Raw genomic sequence first — 17,521 nt, 5'->3', positions numbered from 1 at the left:
CATAACGCAATTCTGAGCGAATGCTCTTGCTTCTGGTTAGCATAAACGAATATCTATATACTTGACTTATATGAGACAAAGTTATTTTTCCTTATACAGCGTGTTTTTAGGTGGAAATATTTATTGAATATGTCTCGTTGTGAATGCGAACTACTATTTTTTTCGTTAACAGATTACGTTGGCGGCATGTTTATTGCGTAAAAAATTACGTGATTCCGTTCGCAATAATCCTTTATATCATCGTAATACGAACATTACGTTATTTATCTTATATCGGCGTGAAACCAACAGTAAAATGTGTTCTTTCAAGCACAGTAGTTTTGATTAAAATGATTTTATCCCAATTTTATCTACAGTTGTGTGTGATGCAGACGTTTTTACTGCAGTTTTATCCTTTTGTGCCGATGTACGATAATAGTCATTAGCAGCTTGAACAATTTTCTCAGCTTCAGTTATAACTAGGTTTAAATTTAACGGTATATTTCCCGATTGATCTTTAATCCTATATTGATCTCTGATCTATAGCGAATAGTGTTACATTAAGATATCTCAGTTCTATTCTATACATAACGCCATTTATAACAAATACGGTAATGTTGCACTGTAGTACGATGATCGAAATACAAGCCAAACAGATGTTATCCAGTTCGGTTGTAGTTAAAAAAAAAAAAAAAATTTGTTTCTCGTTCGGTTGTTCATGGCTGTACACGTTCACGCAACGAGTATAACGTTAAAACCATACTTTCATCATTCTCTTTTGCTGTTATTGAACTTATGTAACTAGAAGATGGATAAAGTTAGGCCATTGTAATTTGATCTCTCATAAAATCGAACTATCGTAAGACTAATGATCGTAACCTGAACACTACAGCTACCTGTACACGTATAAACAATTTATTGTTATATCTTTACATTCAACTCTAGACACCCACAATGTACTGTACAGTAAATTCTATAGTACTATAGAAAAAAAAGAAAACTGCATAAATAATTTTACTTATTACGCCGTTGTGGGATTTGACTGGTCTAGAGTTTCGAAAGAAGGTGTGCGGGCGGCCGTAGGCTTTAAAATCGCTCAGTGTCGAACATCGCTTGGGCGTCGGTGGGCCAGGAACGGAACCCCTGCCGCTAACGAGGGCCCCTGGGTCCTGTGTAAATATATATTATATATTATGTATATATGTCTCTATATATATATATATATATATATATATATATGTATATATATTATATATATATATATATATATATATATATATATGTGTGTGTGTGTATGGAAACCCCTATAAAAATGCTAAAAACAACCTATTTTGTTAGTTAAAACTCAAGAAAAACAACTAAAAATGTTCATACTTTGTTTTCTTAAATAGTTTTATCACAAAAAGTGCATTTTATGATGAAATTGAAGACCCACAAAAAAAAACAGGAGTTTGTGGATATTTCTCAGAGAAAAATACAGCGAATAATGCGGTGAAACGTTCCCAAGAGAAATCGCGAATGCATGATTCTGCGAATTTGGAGAACACGAATACGGGGGCCCACTGTATGTATAGTATATGTATATATATATATATATATATATATATATATATATATATATATATATATATATATATATATGATATATATATATATAATATATACACACACACACACACACAGTTATCTGATTTTTTACTGTAAGGAAATTCAGGTACATCTTGAGTAAAAATTTAAAGGTTAGCTTAATACTTAGGGAGCATGATTGATTAGGGTCATATTTACTGTTCAAACTCTAGAAATAAGCATTTATATCTATATCTATACCTATCTATATATATATATAATATATATATATATATATATATATATATATATATATATATATATATATATAAATAAAACCAAAACATTTCCCATTACCTTTGCATGTAGACTTATCATCCATTGTCAGCACTGCTGCTTTCTCCTTTCTTAATTGTTCATCATTAGTTTTGCTTATAGATGAGCTGGATGTGGTTACTGTAATGGTACTAAGCTCTGCTACACTTGCATTTACAAGCTGTTCATCCTTCAGGTGGCTAAGGGAGATTTGGGCTTTTGTTTGTTCCCCAGGAGTTGGAATGCTCAAAGGTTTAGTGCCGATCCATCCACAAGTTGCTGCCAGTTTTACCTTGAATCCTAAGCAGTTTTGCTCTTTGAATGGCAACACATAAAGATTGCAGCGACGATTGCACAGCAATGATGACAATTCCATTGTTTTATTAATAGGAACTAAATCAACATATAAATCACTTTGCTTAAATAAGATATTAACAATCCCATACTCCATACTCTTCCACTGTGCAATGCCAATGTTACTTTGTTGTGAAAACAATTTTATTATATGACCAGTCAAATGCTTACCACTGTATTCATTTGGAATTGATCTTAAAAACAACTTTGAAATTTTTAAGTTATTACTGTCTTTCTTATCACAACTAATTCTAAGTTCATTCATCATATAAAGAGCTCTATTTTTAAGACTTTTATCCCAATATTTCTCAATCTCATTCTTTTCATTGTTTTCTGAGACACTGAAGGGCGTTATATTTTGCATATGCTTTTGTGAAGCATCCTGATCAACATCCTCACAGTTGTTGTCTAGCTGAATATCAGAATACACACCAACCTTACTTGAATCAAACAATACTCCTGTAGCACATCTACCATAGTTCCTATCTTCATGATTTTCTTTTCTTATAAAAGATAACGGAAATGGTCCAAACTCTACATGGACTGCCTCCCACAAAATGGTCATGCCATGTATTTGCTTACAATCAATCTTCCGAGCTTTAACATCACATCTATTAAGATGAGCAACAAGAAAATGCAACATTTCACAACTGACTTTCTGTCCTTCAAAATGCACCACATCACAAGTAAAAAGAATTCCAGAAAACTCAGAACCCCAGGCTTTTTCTTGGTATATACGTAAAATACCATTATCCTTATTTGCCCACCAAATATAACCAATAAAATGAGACAATGGCAAAATGTCATTAGGAGGAATACTCTTGCACTGATCTTTTGTTCTGTTCCTATCATTAATGGCATCAACCTCATCAAAAATGTCTTGATTTACACTCTCTGACTGCTCAATAAATGGTAGTAATCCCTCAACATCAGGGACTTCTCCAAACCAAGCAAGCACAGCTCTGTGAGTGATGACAGATTCATCATTTTTAATGATTTCCTGGAGTTCCTGTGCCCCACCTTTCTTAGCAGTCATAGGAATCTTTTCAATAAATGCTTTAATGTTTGTACCCAATGCAGAGACATCACTTAACGTTTCCTCTCCACCTGCTTGCCTTCCTTCTGTATATATAACATCCTTACTAACTTCTATTTTCAGACTGGTTCCACTTTTTAGAAATCCTTTACCACTGTTTTGATCATAATCATATACAGAGCCTCTAATAAGCATTTCTCCTATATCACGTTTTAAGGATTCAAGATCACCTAGAAATTTCAAATTCACTATTTTTGAATTCACTGAAGAAGAAATAGATGGCATCAGAGGTAAAACTTGATGGCTTGGTGATTCGTCATCTGTCATTAATGGTATTTCGTTTTCCAATGAAACAGAAACGCTTTTATCTTGTGTGCTGGAAGTCTGAGTAGAAGTTGAAGTACGATTCTTCTGCCTCCTAAAACAGCCATTATAACTAGTATGATTGGGCAAAAAACAGGGCCTATGAGGCAGTGGCATTAATGGCGGGGGTGTTGGTAATAAAGGCACACTACCCTGCCAAGTAAGTGTTGAGGTTGAGCAGGGTGAATAATTAGTTGTGGGTGGTGGTAAGGGAGTAAAATGGCACGGGTTCTGGTAATTCTGAGGAATCTGGAACATCCTTACAGGGGGATGATAGGTAATAGGAGCCACCACAGACAGACTTCTATCTGGCAGCATTGTAAGATATAATGGTGGATACATAAGAGGGGTTCCTGCAGCCAGAGGTCTCCTGGAATTCATTCTTCACATGTAAGATCAAATTTTTAAAATTTTTAAGGGCTGAAGCTACATTTCAGCAGACACTATGCCAGCTGGCTCTCAACAGTCTGAAAAAAAAAATAAAATAAGAAAAATTATTTCAATAACTAAAGCAACTTACTACTTAAATTTAAAAAAATGTATTTTGTACGTCAACCTTCTTTCAACTTGAATAAATTACTGCTGTTACATAGGTTTTCTGTGTCAATCCATTAACAAAATTTTCATCAGTGGCAAAAGATTTCTAACCATGACTGATCACAATATATGGTTTCTACGAACAAAATATAAATTCTTATTTTAAAACCTACTAATAGGATACAGTGGTACCTCGACATACGAAAGTCCAAGCTTACGAAAAATTCAAGTTCCAAAAGTGAATACGTAGATTTTTTTGGCTCTACATACGAAAATAGTACAGGTTATGAAAGGTTGTTGCTGTAAAGTCCCAAGATTCGCCCGGACCACCGATAACAATTTTAAAACTCGCGCGCCGCCAACTGAGTAGAATCGCCACCATCCTCCCGCTCTCCCATTGGTTCCTGATGCTAGTCACCACCATAAGATCCTACTCTCCTATTTGTCAGCATCTCTCCCATCGTGCTCTACGTAAAGGCATTCTTCTTCGGCCACTCGGTAGCAGTATCGTTATCGTACGTAAATGGAATTCGTTCATTCTATATGATTTCGTATATTAATGTAAATTCGTGTTAGTGATTTCGTTGTACTACTTTATCGTGTTGTGTGAGAACTTTAGTAAATACTACATAACTTAATTACGTACAGTATACGTAGTCATGGGTCCCAAGAAAGTTGCTGAAGTTCACAGAAAGAAGAGGATGCTTTCTATGGAGACGAAGACAGAGATAATTAGAAAGTATGAAGCTGGCATGCGGTTGAGTGTGATCGCTAAGGAATACGGCCGAAATCCGTCGACGATAAGCACTATCCTTAAGCAGAAGGATGCCATCAAAGCAGCTACACCTTCCAAGGGCGTCACTATTTTGTCTAACAAGAGGAGCCACATGCATGACAAGATGGAGAGGCTGCTTCTTGTCTGGATAAAAGACAAATAAATCATTGGCGATACGATAACCGAGACGGCAATCTCCCACAAGGCCAGCGCTATTTTCGGCGATTTGATTGCCCAGGCTAAAGATGACAGAGAAGGGACATCGATGGCAATCCCAGACTTCAAGGCTTCTCATGGGTGGTTTGAAAAATTCCGGAAACGGACTGGCATCGATTCGGTGGTGCGGCATGGGGAGGCGGCCAGCTCAGACACGAAAGCGGCTGAAGCCTTTATTAAGATGTTGGACGAGATGACTCTCAACGAAGGCTATATTTCTCAGCAAATCTTCAACTGTGATGAGACTGACCTTTTTTTTTAAAAATGCCTCGTCGGACGTACATCACGCAGGAAGAGAAGCTACCCGGGCATAAGCCTATGAAAGACAGGCTTACGCTCGCACTTTGTTCGAACGCCAATGGGGATTGCAAGGTGAAACCCTTACTTGTATATCATTCCGAGACTCCTCGAGCCTTCAAGGCCCACAAAGTGCTAAAGGAGAAGCCTCCAGTGATGTGGAGGGTTAATGCAAAAGCCTGGGTAATGAGACTTTTGTTCACCAAGTGGGTAAATCTGTTTCGGCTCGACAGTGAAGAAATTCTTGGAAGAGAAGTGCCTCCCTCTGAAATGTCTGCTGTTGTTGGACAATGCCCCTGCTCACCCTCCTGGCCTCGAGGAAGATATCCTAGCGGAGTATTCTTTCATTAAGGTTCTTTATCTTCCGCCTAACACCACCCCTCTCCTCCAGCCCATGGACCAGCAAGTGATATCAAACTTCAAGAAGCTGTGTACGAAACATCTTTTCAAGAGATGTTTCGAAATCACTGATACCACAAACCTCACCTTGCATGAATTTTGAAAGGAGCATTTTGATATCGTAATATGCATCCGACTCATCGATCAAGCTTGGCAGGAGGTTTCGAGGCGAACCTTGAATTCTTCGTGGAGGAAACTCTGGCCTGATGCCAGTATCCGCCCGAGACTTTGAGGGATTCGACGTGGGCGAAGATGGTGCAGATTCAGAAACACTTGACAATCCTGTAAGTGTTTCGCAACCAGATCTTGACGAGATCGTTGCACTCGGCAAGTCCATGGGACTGGTCGTCAACGAGGACGACATCAATGACCTTCTCGAGGAGCACCAAGTGGAGCTTACGATGGATGACCTGAAGGAGTTGGAGGGCATGCAACGTAAAGTCGTTCAAGAAGAGTTCTCTAGCAGCGGCGAGGAGGAGGAGGATGACCCTATGACAATGGCAGAAATTAAGGATGCTCTAGCTGCTTTTCATAAGGTGGAATCATTTGTAGAAAAGAGACACCCCGAAAAGGATTACACAGGTCGTATGCTTGCACAGTTCGATGACGTTTGCCCGAGTCATTTCAGGAACATTGTCAAAAGCAGGCAAAAGCAATCTTCCTTGGATAGTTATTTTTTAAAGAGGTCTTTAGTAAGCAAACAGGAAGATCCAAGTGATACAAAAAAAACAGAAAGTTGAAAGTGGTGAAGAAATTGAAATTTTGTAAAAAAAAAAAAAAAAAAAAAAAAAAAAAAAAAAAAAAAAAAAAAAAAAAAAAAAAAAAAAAAAAAAAAAAAAAAAAAAAAAAAAAAAAAAAAAAAAAAAAAAAAAAAACGTAAAGTACATTTAAAAGAGTAAAACAAAATGTAGAAAAAAGAAAGAAAAAAAAAATTTAATTTTAAGTTTTTTGTAAAGATTAGTCAATGTTCCCTGACATTTTTTAATGTGTTTCGTAAAGTTACGTGTACGTACGTACAAGTTTTCTGCCGTTTGTCCTCCTCTGTCGCCACTTTCGGAGATAGCCTCACTCGAAAGGTAAGCTTCCACATTTTACTACATACGTACGTATGTACACAGTGTATTAGTGTACCATGTACACTAATACACTTTATTTACAGGTACTACGTGGTACATATTAGTAGTACGTATTAAGTTAGGTATTGAATGGTCCAAATTGTTGTATTTCATTGCTTATTGGTCAATTTAGCTTTATAATAAAATTTACTGGGGTGTTTTTGTAGGGCTTGGAACGAATTAGGCAATTTACATGTAAAATGCGGTTCAAGATACGAAAAGCTCAGGTTACGAAGGCCGCCTCGGAACAGATTAATTTTGTATCCTGAGGTACCAGTGTACTTAATTACTGTTAAAGATAGATAGCTAACACCCTTGTTTTGGTCAGGTGTGGTGAGCCCTAAAAAAAAAAAAAAAAAAAAAAAAAAAAAAAAAAAAAAGGGGGGGGGAGATGCTTAACCATGCGGATGGAGCGTCTAGTTCACCTATTCTCTATTGGGTGTTTTTCAAATGTTTTGATTTTCAATTGAATTATTCTTGGCAACCCACTAATATGTGGGAGGAATCTAGTTTAACAGTAGCTAAGTATTCAAATAAATGAAATTTATAGTGACCATGATATTTTCATGATAAAATTAAGTTTCATATATACAGTTGACCACCCCTATTCACGGACTCGCCTAATTGCAGATTTTTCTATGGACTGTATATACCCATTATTGACAGAAAATTTGCCTATTTGCAGCATTTGTCAGTGAGAAATATTCACAAATTACTTCATTTTTATATAATTCCCTTTGACTAAATACACTTTTTGTGATAAAATTAATAAAAACTCAGGTATCAGCATATGTATTTAGAGGGTTTTTTGCATTTTTGGAGGGGTTTCAGGTATTTGTGGATTCTAGCTATTTGTGGGGGGTCTGGTACCCATTCCCCCCAAAATCAGGGGTCTATATACTGTACTTAAAAAGTAATTATGCAACTACGTATACATTTTTATTTGCACAACGGCTAAAATGTGAAATTCATGGTAGCAATTCATAGATTTTTTAGTGTAGATAACTATCCTCCCCTCTATCAGGCAACTATAGGTACAACAAAACAGGGAAAGTCACTTCTTTTGCGCTCAATGTTCATTACAGGGGAGGAGAGAGAGCTCCAATCAGTACTTGGTAAGTATATATAAAATCACAATTTTTTAAAGTGAATTGTATTTTTCCTAACTATAAAAACCTAGGGCCTTTACAATAAGAACTACTCAAGGCATAGCCTGGACAAGGCTACTGAATTCTTCAAATGCGGCAATTTGGTAGTTAACTACTGGTCTGGTCATTGGTAGTCCCTCCGACCAGACGTAAATATTCTAATTTGCTTTCGGCTCAGGTAACAGAGTGAGGGGTGGCATGAGGTGGGCACTAAGTGTAAAGGATCTAGGTTTGCATAGTTAAGAAAAATGTGATTTAGTTTCAAAAATCACAATTTTTAAAAGTAAATATGATATTGTTATGATACAATAAAGTTTTATACATACTTACCTGCAGATATATACTTAGCTTTAGACTCCGTCGTCCCGACAGAAATTCAAATTTCGCGCCACACGCTACAGGTAGGTCAGGTGATCTACCGTCCTGCCGCTGGGTGGCAGGAATAGGAACCATTCCCGTTTTCTATCAGATTCTTTCTCTCTACCACCTGTCTCCTGCGGGGAGGCTGGGTGGGCCATTAATCGTATATATCTGCAGGTAAGTATGTATAAAATTTTATTGTATCATAAAAAAGGGATTTTGACGTAGGAAAAATCTATTTCTGGGCGAGGAAGCCGTGTCGCCCAGTGAAATATGTCTGCTTTAGCACTATTTCTAGTAAAATCTTGCTATATACAGAGAACTGCTAAATTGGACATGTCAGAAGCTTCTGACTCGCTCACCTATATAAAAGGTGTCGGTATAAAACTGGGGCGAGTGTTAAACACTACCACAGCAACCCCTCCAATTAGCCTTTTCCTCATCAAAAGACCCTAAATACGGGGAGCCGACCCATAGGTCACACCTAGCTACCCCGTTGAAGGCGTCTGTGACGTCATACATATCGATAGCAATGAAGCTTGGTGCACTGCAAGGAAGGGGGAAAAACCAGGGGGGGATTTCACTGGGCGACACGGCTTCCTCGCCCAGAAATAGATTTTTCCTACGTCAAAATCCCTTTTCTGGGCTCAGCCGTGTCGCTCCCGTGAAATTGTACCAGAGAAACACCAAGCTACATCACTCTGAAACAAAATAGAATATTAAATTGTATAAATTAACACCATACACCAAGTCAAATAACAAAGAAATGTGCTGCGGTAGGTAGAATGTTAATAATGCTGGCATAATGGAAAATATTCATATGACACAAGGACAGTACTATATTGATGTTGTAGCAGGAGACACTGACCTCCCTACAGCTATTGCATGATATTTAAGATCCTCCAAAGACTTAAGGTAATGCTTTGGAAAACCCAGTGCGACTTCCAACCAGTATACTTCTTCAGATCATCAAAGTTCATATATTTGAAGAAATTTACAGAAGTTGTTATAGCCCGAATACCACACGCTTTGGGAAAGGACCCTGGGCTGACTTTCTTGATAAAATACAAAAACTAATGCCCTTTAGAGATATGGTACCACCACCGCCCCACATGAAAAAGGGGGGGAGGGGGGCCTTTGGAAAAGGTAGATGTTCTAGATAAATAGTCCTTAGGAGTTTTAACAGGACATAAAGAAGGATGTTGCGGAATCGGAACAACCTTCCATGGGGATCACCTTACCAAAGGGTTCTCATTCTTAGCCATAAAATATTTATTTGGTGAAAGCAACACGTCACCCAAGGAAAGGAATTCTATATGCCCTTGGCCACTAGATAAAGATTACGTCTGCGATGTTCTGGTACCTGAAAGCCAGACTTCAATAAAAACAGTTGCCTTTAAACCGCAAAAGGGTTTGGCAATCACATTTGAAGTTGTCTGTTTTAGAGTCTAACCTGAGAACATCGTTAAGAAACCATGACACTGACGACGGCCTGTGAATAAGCCGCAGGCATGCACAAGCCCTTGGGATTGAGGTGAAATAAGACTCAGATAGATTTATACCAAACCCGAGAAGAAAAATCTTTTTCAGAGCTGACTTAGTGGTTGTTATTGTGGCAACTGCCAAGCCTTGTTCGAATAAAGTTCTGAAGAATGTTATAGCCACGTTCATTGTCATTACTTTGACATTTGATTCCCTGAGAAATGTAGGCAGTTGTTTAACTGCTGAACCATACTGGCGAAGTGTAGATTCTCTTTTGTCTGACTCCAAGAACAAAATGTTCTGTGGATCAATGTCCCCTACCCTCATACCTGCAAACTTCATGAAATCCATAAAGATAGGGTTTCATACAATCAACTTACCTGTCAGATATATACATAGCTAAGACTCCGTCGTCCCCGACAGAAATTCAAATTTCGCGCCACTCGCTACAGGTAGGTCAGGTGATCTACCGGCCTGCCCTGGGCGGCAGGACTAGGAACCATCCCCGTTTTCTATCATATTTTCTCTGTCGCCGGTGGTATCAACATTGTTGCTATTACCTCCTGACTTAGATTCATATTTCATCCTTTGATCATCGTTTTTCGGCTTTTTGGTGACGTATTTGGATCGTGTTTTGGCATTCGCTACAGTGGACTGTTTTTGGAATAACTCTTTTGGATTTTTCTCAGTATGTCTGATTCTAATGTGAGTGTGAGAATGTGTGAATGTAGGCTGCAGGGTGAGGATACCGAAAGCTTCGGTTGATCCTCACACTGTATGCCGTAAATGTAGGGGGTTCAGTGTTCTGCTATTAATACTTGTAAGGAATGCGAGGGATTGAATGCAGAAGAGTGGAAGACTTTGACTTCTTATTTGAAGAAGTTAGAGAGGGATAGAATTAGACGGTTGAAAGGTGTGAGTTCAAGGCCTATTGAGCCTTTCACGGATAATTCTAATCCTACTGATGTAGATTCTCCCTATGTATCTCATTCTCAGAGTGCTTTTTCGGATTCGGCATCGGAAATCGCCAATCTGAAAGCTACAATTAGAGACATGAAGTCCAAGATGGCTGACTTCAAAGGTAAGGCTAGTGAAAGTGAGCATTACAGTGAAGTGAGTTCTCCCAGTGTTGTGGAGGGGGCGTTTGATCGTCCCTGCGACGCTCCCAGGCCTAGACCTCTTCCAAGCTCCCATGCCCAAGGAGAAGAAAGTCGAAAGCCTAAGGAGGTCGTGGGGAATCCCCAACGGTCAGACGTCCCTTCAGCTAGCTCTGCTTCGTGGCAGGCGGCTCAAGGGCGCTATAGAAAAAGCGTCCTTCGCGAGTGTTTCTCGTCCTCTCCCTCTCCCTCACCTAAACGAGGGTGGAAGGAATCGAACTTGTCGAGACCGCTGAAGCGTCATATGAAGCCTGACATAGATTCTAGTCCAGAGCGCTTCTCAGATGACGCTCCGTCTTCTAGTAAGAAAGCGAAGGGGGCGTCAGCGTCACCTGACGTGTACGCGGAAGTACCCTTTCCTTCTTCTCCCCCGAGTGATGACGAAAGACGTCATGCACTGGACGTGGGAGAAGCGTCAAGAAAGATCATTATGGCAGTTCAAGAGCAACTGTCATCTCTAGTGGGAGTTTTAGCGCCACGTCGGAAGGACGTGACGCTTCCAATTAAGAAGTCTCGTCCTCTCTCACCTGCTCAACGAGAAGCGTCAGACGGACGGGAAACGGCTAAACGTCTTACAGAAGCTTCGAGTTCGAGAGCGAGAACAGGTGCTTACGAGAGTTTCGTAACGCCAGAGAGACGTAAGACGTCTTTTAGACGCGAAGCGTCATTGGAAACGGAGCATAGACGTGACGCTCCGTCCAATATTATGACGCCAAGTAGGACGCCTTTGGAGAGCGGAGCGTCTTCCAGGCGCGAAGCGTCATCGAGACGTCAGCAAAAGACGTCAGCCAGGACGCTTGGCGAACGGGAAGCGTCATATAAGCGTGAAGCGTCTTCTAAAATTCTAGAGAAGCCGGAGCTTGTGACGCCTTCCAAAACTATTAGAGCGGGAAAGAGGAAGGATTATCATTCCCTTAGCCCCTCTCCTATTAGGAGTTTATCTCCTCAAGAAGAGGAACGTTCGGAAAGGAGAGCGGAGACGCATGTAGATCCCGAGTTAGAGGAAAACTCGGATGAGGAATATAGTGGAAGAAAGGGTCTGTCTAACTATAAGGTTTTGACTACCCTACTTCTTGAGGAGTACGGAGACGAGTTGACGCCTGCCGCTCCTCCTTCTCCGCGCTCGCTCTTTTCCAGTGCTAAGACGAAGAAGCCTTCGTCTTTTCTCAAAATGAAACCCACCATATCGATGAAGAGGGCATTACATTCCTTAGACTCATGGATGAAGTCTAAGAAAGACTTAGTGAGAACAGTCTTCTGCATGCCTCCAGCAAGATTAGCTGGGAAAAGAGGCATTTGGTATCAGACGGGAGAGAATATGGGTATTGCTCTCCCTTCTACAACGGAAGCAGACTTTTCGACTTTGGTTGACGCTTCACGTCGTCAAAGTCTCAATTCTGCACGAATTACGTGGGGAATTTCGGAACTGGATCATCTCCTCAAGGGACTCTTTCATGTATTGGAAGTATTCAACTTCTTAGATTGGTCCCTTGGGGTGATGTCCAAGAAAGCCCATGATTCGGAAGGAATCGAACCTGAAGCCCTGTTATGCATATTGTCTTGTATTGACAAGGCGGTACAGGATGGATCTTTTGAAATCTCCTCATTGTTTGGGGCCAGGTCTTTTTAAAGAAAAGGACTGTATATGGCGCCTTCTTGAACAAAGGCAGTCTCACATGCTCAGCAGAGCGCTTATACGTGTTGTTGCCTCTATCTGAACTTTTTGTTGTTCCCATTCTCAGTTAGTAAACGGACATTGCGCATTCTTTTTAAACTGAGAAGGCAACTCAGGATCTGCTGACGCAGTCAGCAAGAAAGAAGAAAACCTGTTGCTGCATCGGACAAGAAAGGACCCAGTACAACTGTGCAGCCTTTCGAGGTGTTGGTTTTTTTTTTCCGACCCGCCTCCAGACCTTCCACAAGGAAGGAATGCCTCCGAGAGAGAGGTAGATCTGCCTTTCGTCCCTTTAAGAAGGGAAAATGAAGATTCTCTCCTCCAAGCACCAGTAGGTGCCAGGCTCCTGGGATTTGTGGAAGCCTGGACACTGATAAAGGCAGACGCGTCTTCTTTGGCGATCTTAAGGAAGGGATATCGTATCCCTTTCCTGAACACTCCTCCCCTAACGTCAATACCAAGGGAACTATCAGCCAAGTACAAGGATCCTGTTGCTGAGGGATACTCTTCGATCGATGTGGAACAAATGTGGGACAAGAGAGCGATAGAATTGGTACGGGATCAAACTCCCGGGGTTTTTACAATCGCCTTTTTCTGGTGGCGAAAGCCTGGGAGGCTGGAGACCAGTATGGACGTCAGCTCTCTGAACAAATTTGTTCAGAAGGAGAAGTTCTCCATGGAGACTTCTGCTTCAGTCCTGGCGTCATTACGACAAGGAGATTGGATGGTGTCTCTAGATCTCCAGGACGCCTACTTTCACGTCCCGATCCACCCTTCATCGAAGAAGTACCTCCGTTTCATGACGGGGGGAAGGATCTTTCAGTTCAGAGCCTTGTGTTTCGGCCTGTCCACAGCTCCTCAGGTCTTCACAAGCCTGATGAAGAATGTGGCGAGGTTTCTTCACCTCAAAGGAGTGAATGTCTCTATGTATCTGGACGACTGGCTCATCAGGGCCAGATCGGAGAGACAGTGCTTGGAGGACCTAAAGTTAACTCTGGATTTAATCAAAGCGTTGGGATTGCTTGTGAACCTCGAGAAATCTCAGCTGACTCCCAGACAGGACCTAGTCTATCTGGGGATTCGGATGGATTCTCGGGGTTTTCGAGTTTTTCCTTCGCAAGAGAGAATCGCAAAAGGTGCTTTTGGGATAGTCTCTCTCTTCTTAGGGAAGCAACAGACGTCGGCGAGGGAATGGTTGAGCCTTCTAGGGACGCTTTCCTCGCTAGAACAATTCTTCCCACTAGGAAGACTTCATTTACGTCCGCTTCAATTCTTCCTCAAGAGGTCTTGGAGCTGGAAAACCGGACAACTGTCGGACGTTTTTCCCATTCCAGTGGAGATAAAGTCGCACCTAGAGTGGTGGTTGCCCCCTCTGGAAGAGAACAAAGGGATCTCTCTAAGAACACAGAACCCAGACCTAGTGTTGTTCTCCGACGCGTCGGAGAAAGGTTGGGGAGCGACATTAGGCTCAGAGGAAGTGTCAGGCACCTGGGAACCAGCACAGGTGACTTGGCACATAAACTGCAAAGAGCTCTTCGCCGTACACCTGGCCTTGAAGAGCCTAGAACCTCTGGTGTCAAACAAGGTAGTGCAAGTAAACGTGGACAACACCACCGCACTTGCCTACATTCGGAAACAGGGAGGGACGCACTCCTCGTTCCTTTACGAGCTGACGAGAGACCTATTACTTTGGACGTCTCACAGGAACATCTCCCTGCTGACAAGGTTCGTACAGGGAGTAAAGAATGTGAGGGCGGACAGGCTCAGCAGGAGGAACCAGGTCCTTCATACAGAATGGACTCTACACGAGGAAGTGTGTCTCGATCTCTGGTCTCTGTGGGGGACTCCTCATGTGGATCTCTTCGCAACATTCATTTCCAAAAGGCTCCCAGTTTTTTGCTCGGTCGTGGAAGATCCAAGAGCACTTATGGTAGACGCCTTCCTACTAAATTGGTCTCGAGTAGACGTCTATGCTTTTCCCCCATTCAAGATCCTGGGGTTAGTAATGAAGAAGTTTGTGGCGTCAAAGGAGACGAGGATGACGTTAATAGCCCCCTTTTGGCCGGCCCAGGAATGGTTCACGGAGGTGGTAGAGTGGATCGTAGACTTTCCAAGATCCCTACCAAGAAGGACGGATCTTCTCAGACAACCACACTTCAAGAGGTACCATCAAAACCTCCCCGCTCTCGCTCTGACTGCCTTTCGACTATCGAAAGACTTGTCAGAGCGAGAGGCTTTTCTCGCGAAGTGGCAAGCGCGATCGCGAGGAGCACGCAGAACCTCCCACTACGAAAGTATACCAATCGAAGTGGGAGGTATTTAGAAGGTGGTGTAGATCCAAGAAGTTGTCCTCCTCCACTACCTCTATAGCGGAAATTGCTGATTTCCTGCTATTCCTGAGAGAAAAATCTCATCTAGCCGTATCCACAATAAAGGGATACAGAAGTATGCTCTCGGCTGTATTCAGGAACAGAGGATTAGATCTGGCAAATAATAAAGATCTCCACGATCTCATAAGGTCTTTTGAGACTTCAAAGTCTAAGGAACCAGTACCTCCGAACTGGAACCTAGACGTAGTCCTCAAGTTTCTGTCATCGGAAAGATTCGAACCTCCTCATCTGGCATCGTTTAGAGACATCACCAGAAAATGCCTATTCCTATTATCTTTAGCTACGGCAAAGAGAATTAGTGAATTACATGCTCTGCAGGATAAAGTAGGATTCAAGGGAGACTCAGCGATTTGCTCGTTTAAGACCCTATTTTTAGCGAAAAACGAGAATCCCACGAATCCCTGGCCGAAGTCATTCGAAGTCAAGGGAATGTCGAGTCTCGTAGGCAGAGAAGCAGAGAGGTCTCTATGCCCTGTTAGAGCTCTGAAGTTCTACCTTCAGAGAAAGCATCAGATGGGAGGCTCTAGACAAGGTCTTTGGTGCGCGGTAAAAGACCCCACAAGACTGATGTCCAAGAATGCGCTGGCATTCTTTGTAAGAAACGTCATTACAGACGCTCATAAGGCCTGTCCTGACGAACAGTTACGACTGTTGAGAGTAAGAGCTCATGAAGTGAGAGCTGTAGCGACGTCTCTCTCGTTTCATAAGAATATGTCGCTTAAAAACATCATAGATACGACATTTTGGAGATGCAACTCAGTATTTGCATCTCATTACTTGAAAGACGTTCGTGTGACATATGAGAAGTGTTTTCTCTAGGTCCTTTCGTATCGGGCGGATACGATTCTGGGTACGGGAGCCGACACCAATCCTTAAATGTATATACTTTTCTTCTTTTTGGATATGGTCTGGAGTCTCTTCGAACAATGGAGGACTTGGTTTAGCACGGGCGGCCGTCTATGTTGTTCAGTAAGAGAATCTGGTCATATCCAATTAGATGAGTATAATTTTTTTTTGAAAATTATGTATGTGTGCGTAGTGGTTTTGAGTTACGGTTGTTGTGACGAGTTCGGGGATAACTCGGAACAATCCTTAGTTCTAACATTGGTTAGGATCAGGTGGTCGGGATTGGTTGTGTGCTCCTTCATAAGGTGTATTGTCATATAAGTGGATCAGCACCCATTGACAAAGTCCTTTTAGGCTCTGCCGAGTAAGCGGGTTAGACCCCATCGGCAGACCCACAAGAACTCTTGGCCATAGATCATATATCTCGCTAAAGTTTCTTGAGGTGATGCAGACTACTGGGCAAACACCCACGAAGTCTACCACCTATCAGGTAGGAACCAAGGTTTATTTTATACCACAACATATGTTGTTTACCTGTCTATTCCATATAGTAGCTGTCTCTTACCCTCCACCGAAGGGTTGCCAATCAGCTATGTATATATCTGACAGGTAAGTTGATTGTATGAAAATGATATGTTATGTTACAATAAAGTTTCATACATACTTACCTGGCAGATATATACAATTAAAGGCCCACCCAGCCTCCCGCAGCGAGACAGGTGGAAGAGAGAAAATATGATAGAAAACGGGGATGGTTCCTAGTCTGCCGCCCTTGGGCAGGCCGGTAGATCACCTGACCTACCTGTAGCGAAGTGGCGCGAAATTTGAATTTCTGGTCGGGGGACGACGGAGTCTTAGCTATGTATATATCTGCCAGGTAAGTATGTATGAAACTTTATTGTAACATAACAATATCATTTTTGTGAAGACCTGAGGAATCGAACACAGTCACCGTTTGAACTTGTTGCGACAGCCTCAAGTCCGGGAGAGGGTGAGGACAAAGACCTAGTTCCAGGAGAAGGGGAAACCAATTGTTCTTGGGCCAGTAAGGAGCTATGAGAGCCACCTCCTTTGAAGGATTTCAACTTGTGCAGCACCTTCAGGAGAAGGTTCACTGGAGGGAATAAATAAACATCCCTCCACTGGTTCCAACCTATACTCAGGGCGTCCGTAGCGTATGTTAGAGGGTCCATATTTGGGGCTACGTAACAAGGCAGCTTGTGGTTTGCCCCTGTAGCAAACATATCTACTTTCAGACCCGGTACTCTCCTACAAACCCTCTTGAAGGATTCCTGGTGGATTCCTGGTCCAGTGACCATTCTGACTCCAGGGGGACTGACCGGGACAGTGCGTCTGCTACTACATTGTGGACTCCTGCCAGATGGGTAGCCGATAGATGCCAGGTGTTCTTGTCAGCTAGAGAAAAAGTTGCTATCACCACGTGGTTCACATGACTTGACTTTGAACCACCTCTGTTTATACCGTGTATCACTACCGCACTGTCGAGAGCC

General features: G+C 41.7%; 1 protein-coding gene across 12 annotated transcripts in view; it reads right to left on the bottom strand.

Annotated features, from left to right (window-relative positions):
- The window catches only part of LOC135196216 (uncharacterized), a 227,520-nt gene that overhangs the window by 150,268 nt on the left and 59,731 nt on the right, over positions 1 to 17,521 (bottom strand). For all 12 annotated transcript variants that reach the window (XR_010310347.1, XR_010310346.1, XM_064222853.1 and 9 more), the window contains exon 2: positions 1,903 to 4,080. Coding sequence is in view for 10 of the 12 variants with exons in the window: in XM_064222853.1 (XP_064078923.1) it covers positions 1,903 to 3,994 (2,092 nt within the window). In the remaining 2 variants the exon portion in view is untranslated. The remainder of the gene's footprint in view (positions 1 to 1,902; positions 4,081 to 17,521) is intronic.

The sequence above is a fragment of the Macrobrachium nipponense genome, chromosome 17, assembly GCF_015104395.2.
Source record: "Macrobrachium nipponense isolate FS-2020 chromosome 17, ASM1510439v2, whole genome shotgun sequence".
Lineage (NCBI taxonomy): Eukaryota > Metazoa > Arthropoda > Malacostraca > Decapoda > Palaemonidae > Macrobrachium > Macrobrachium nipponense.
This window is presented reverse-complemented; position numbering and strand designations above follow the sequence as displayed.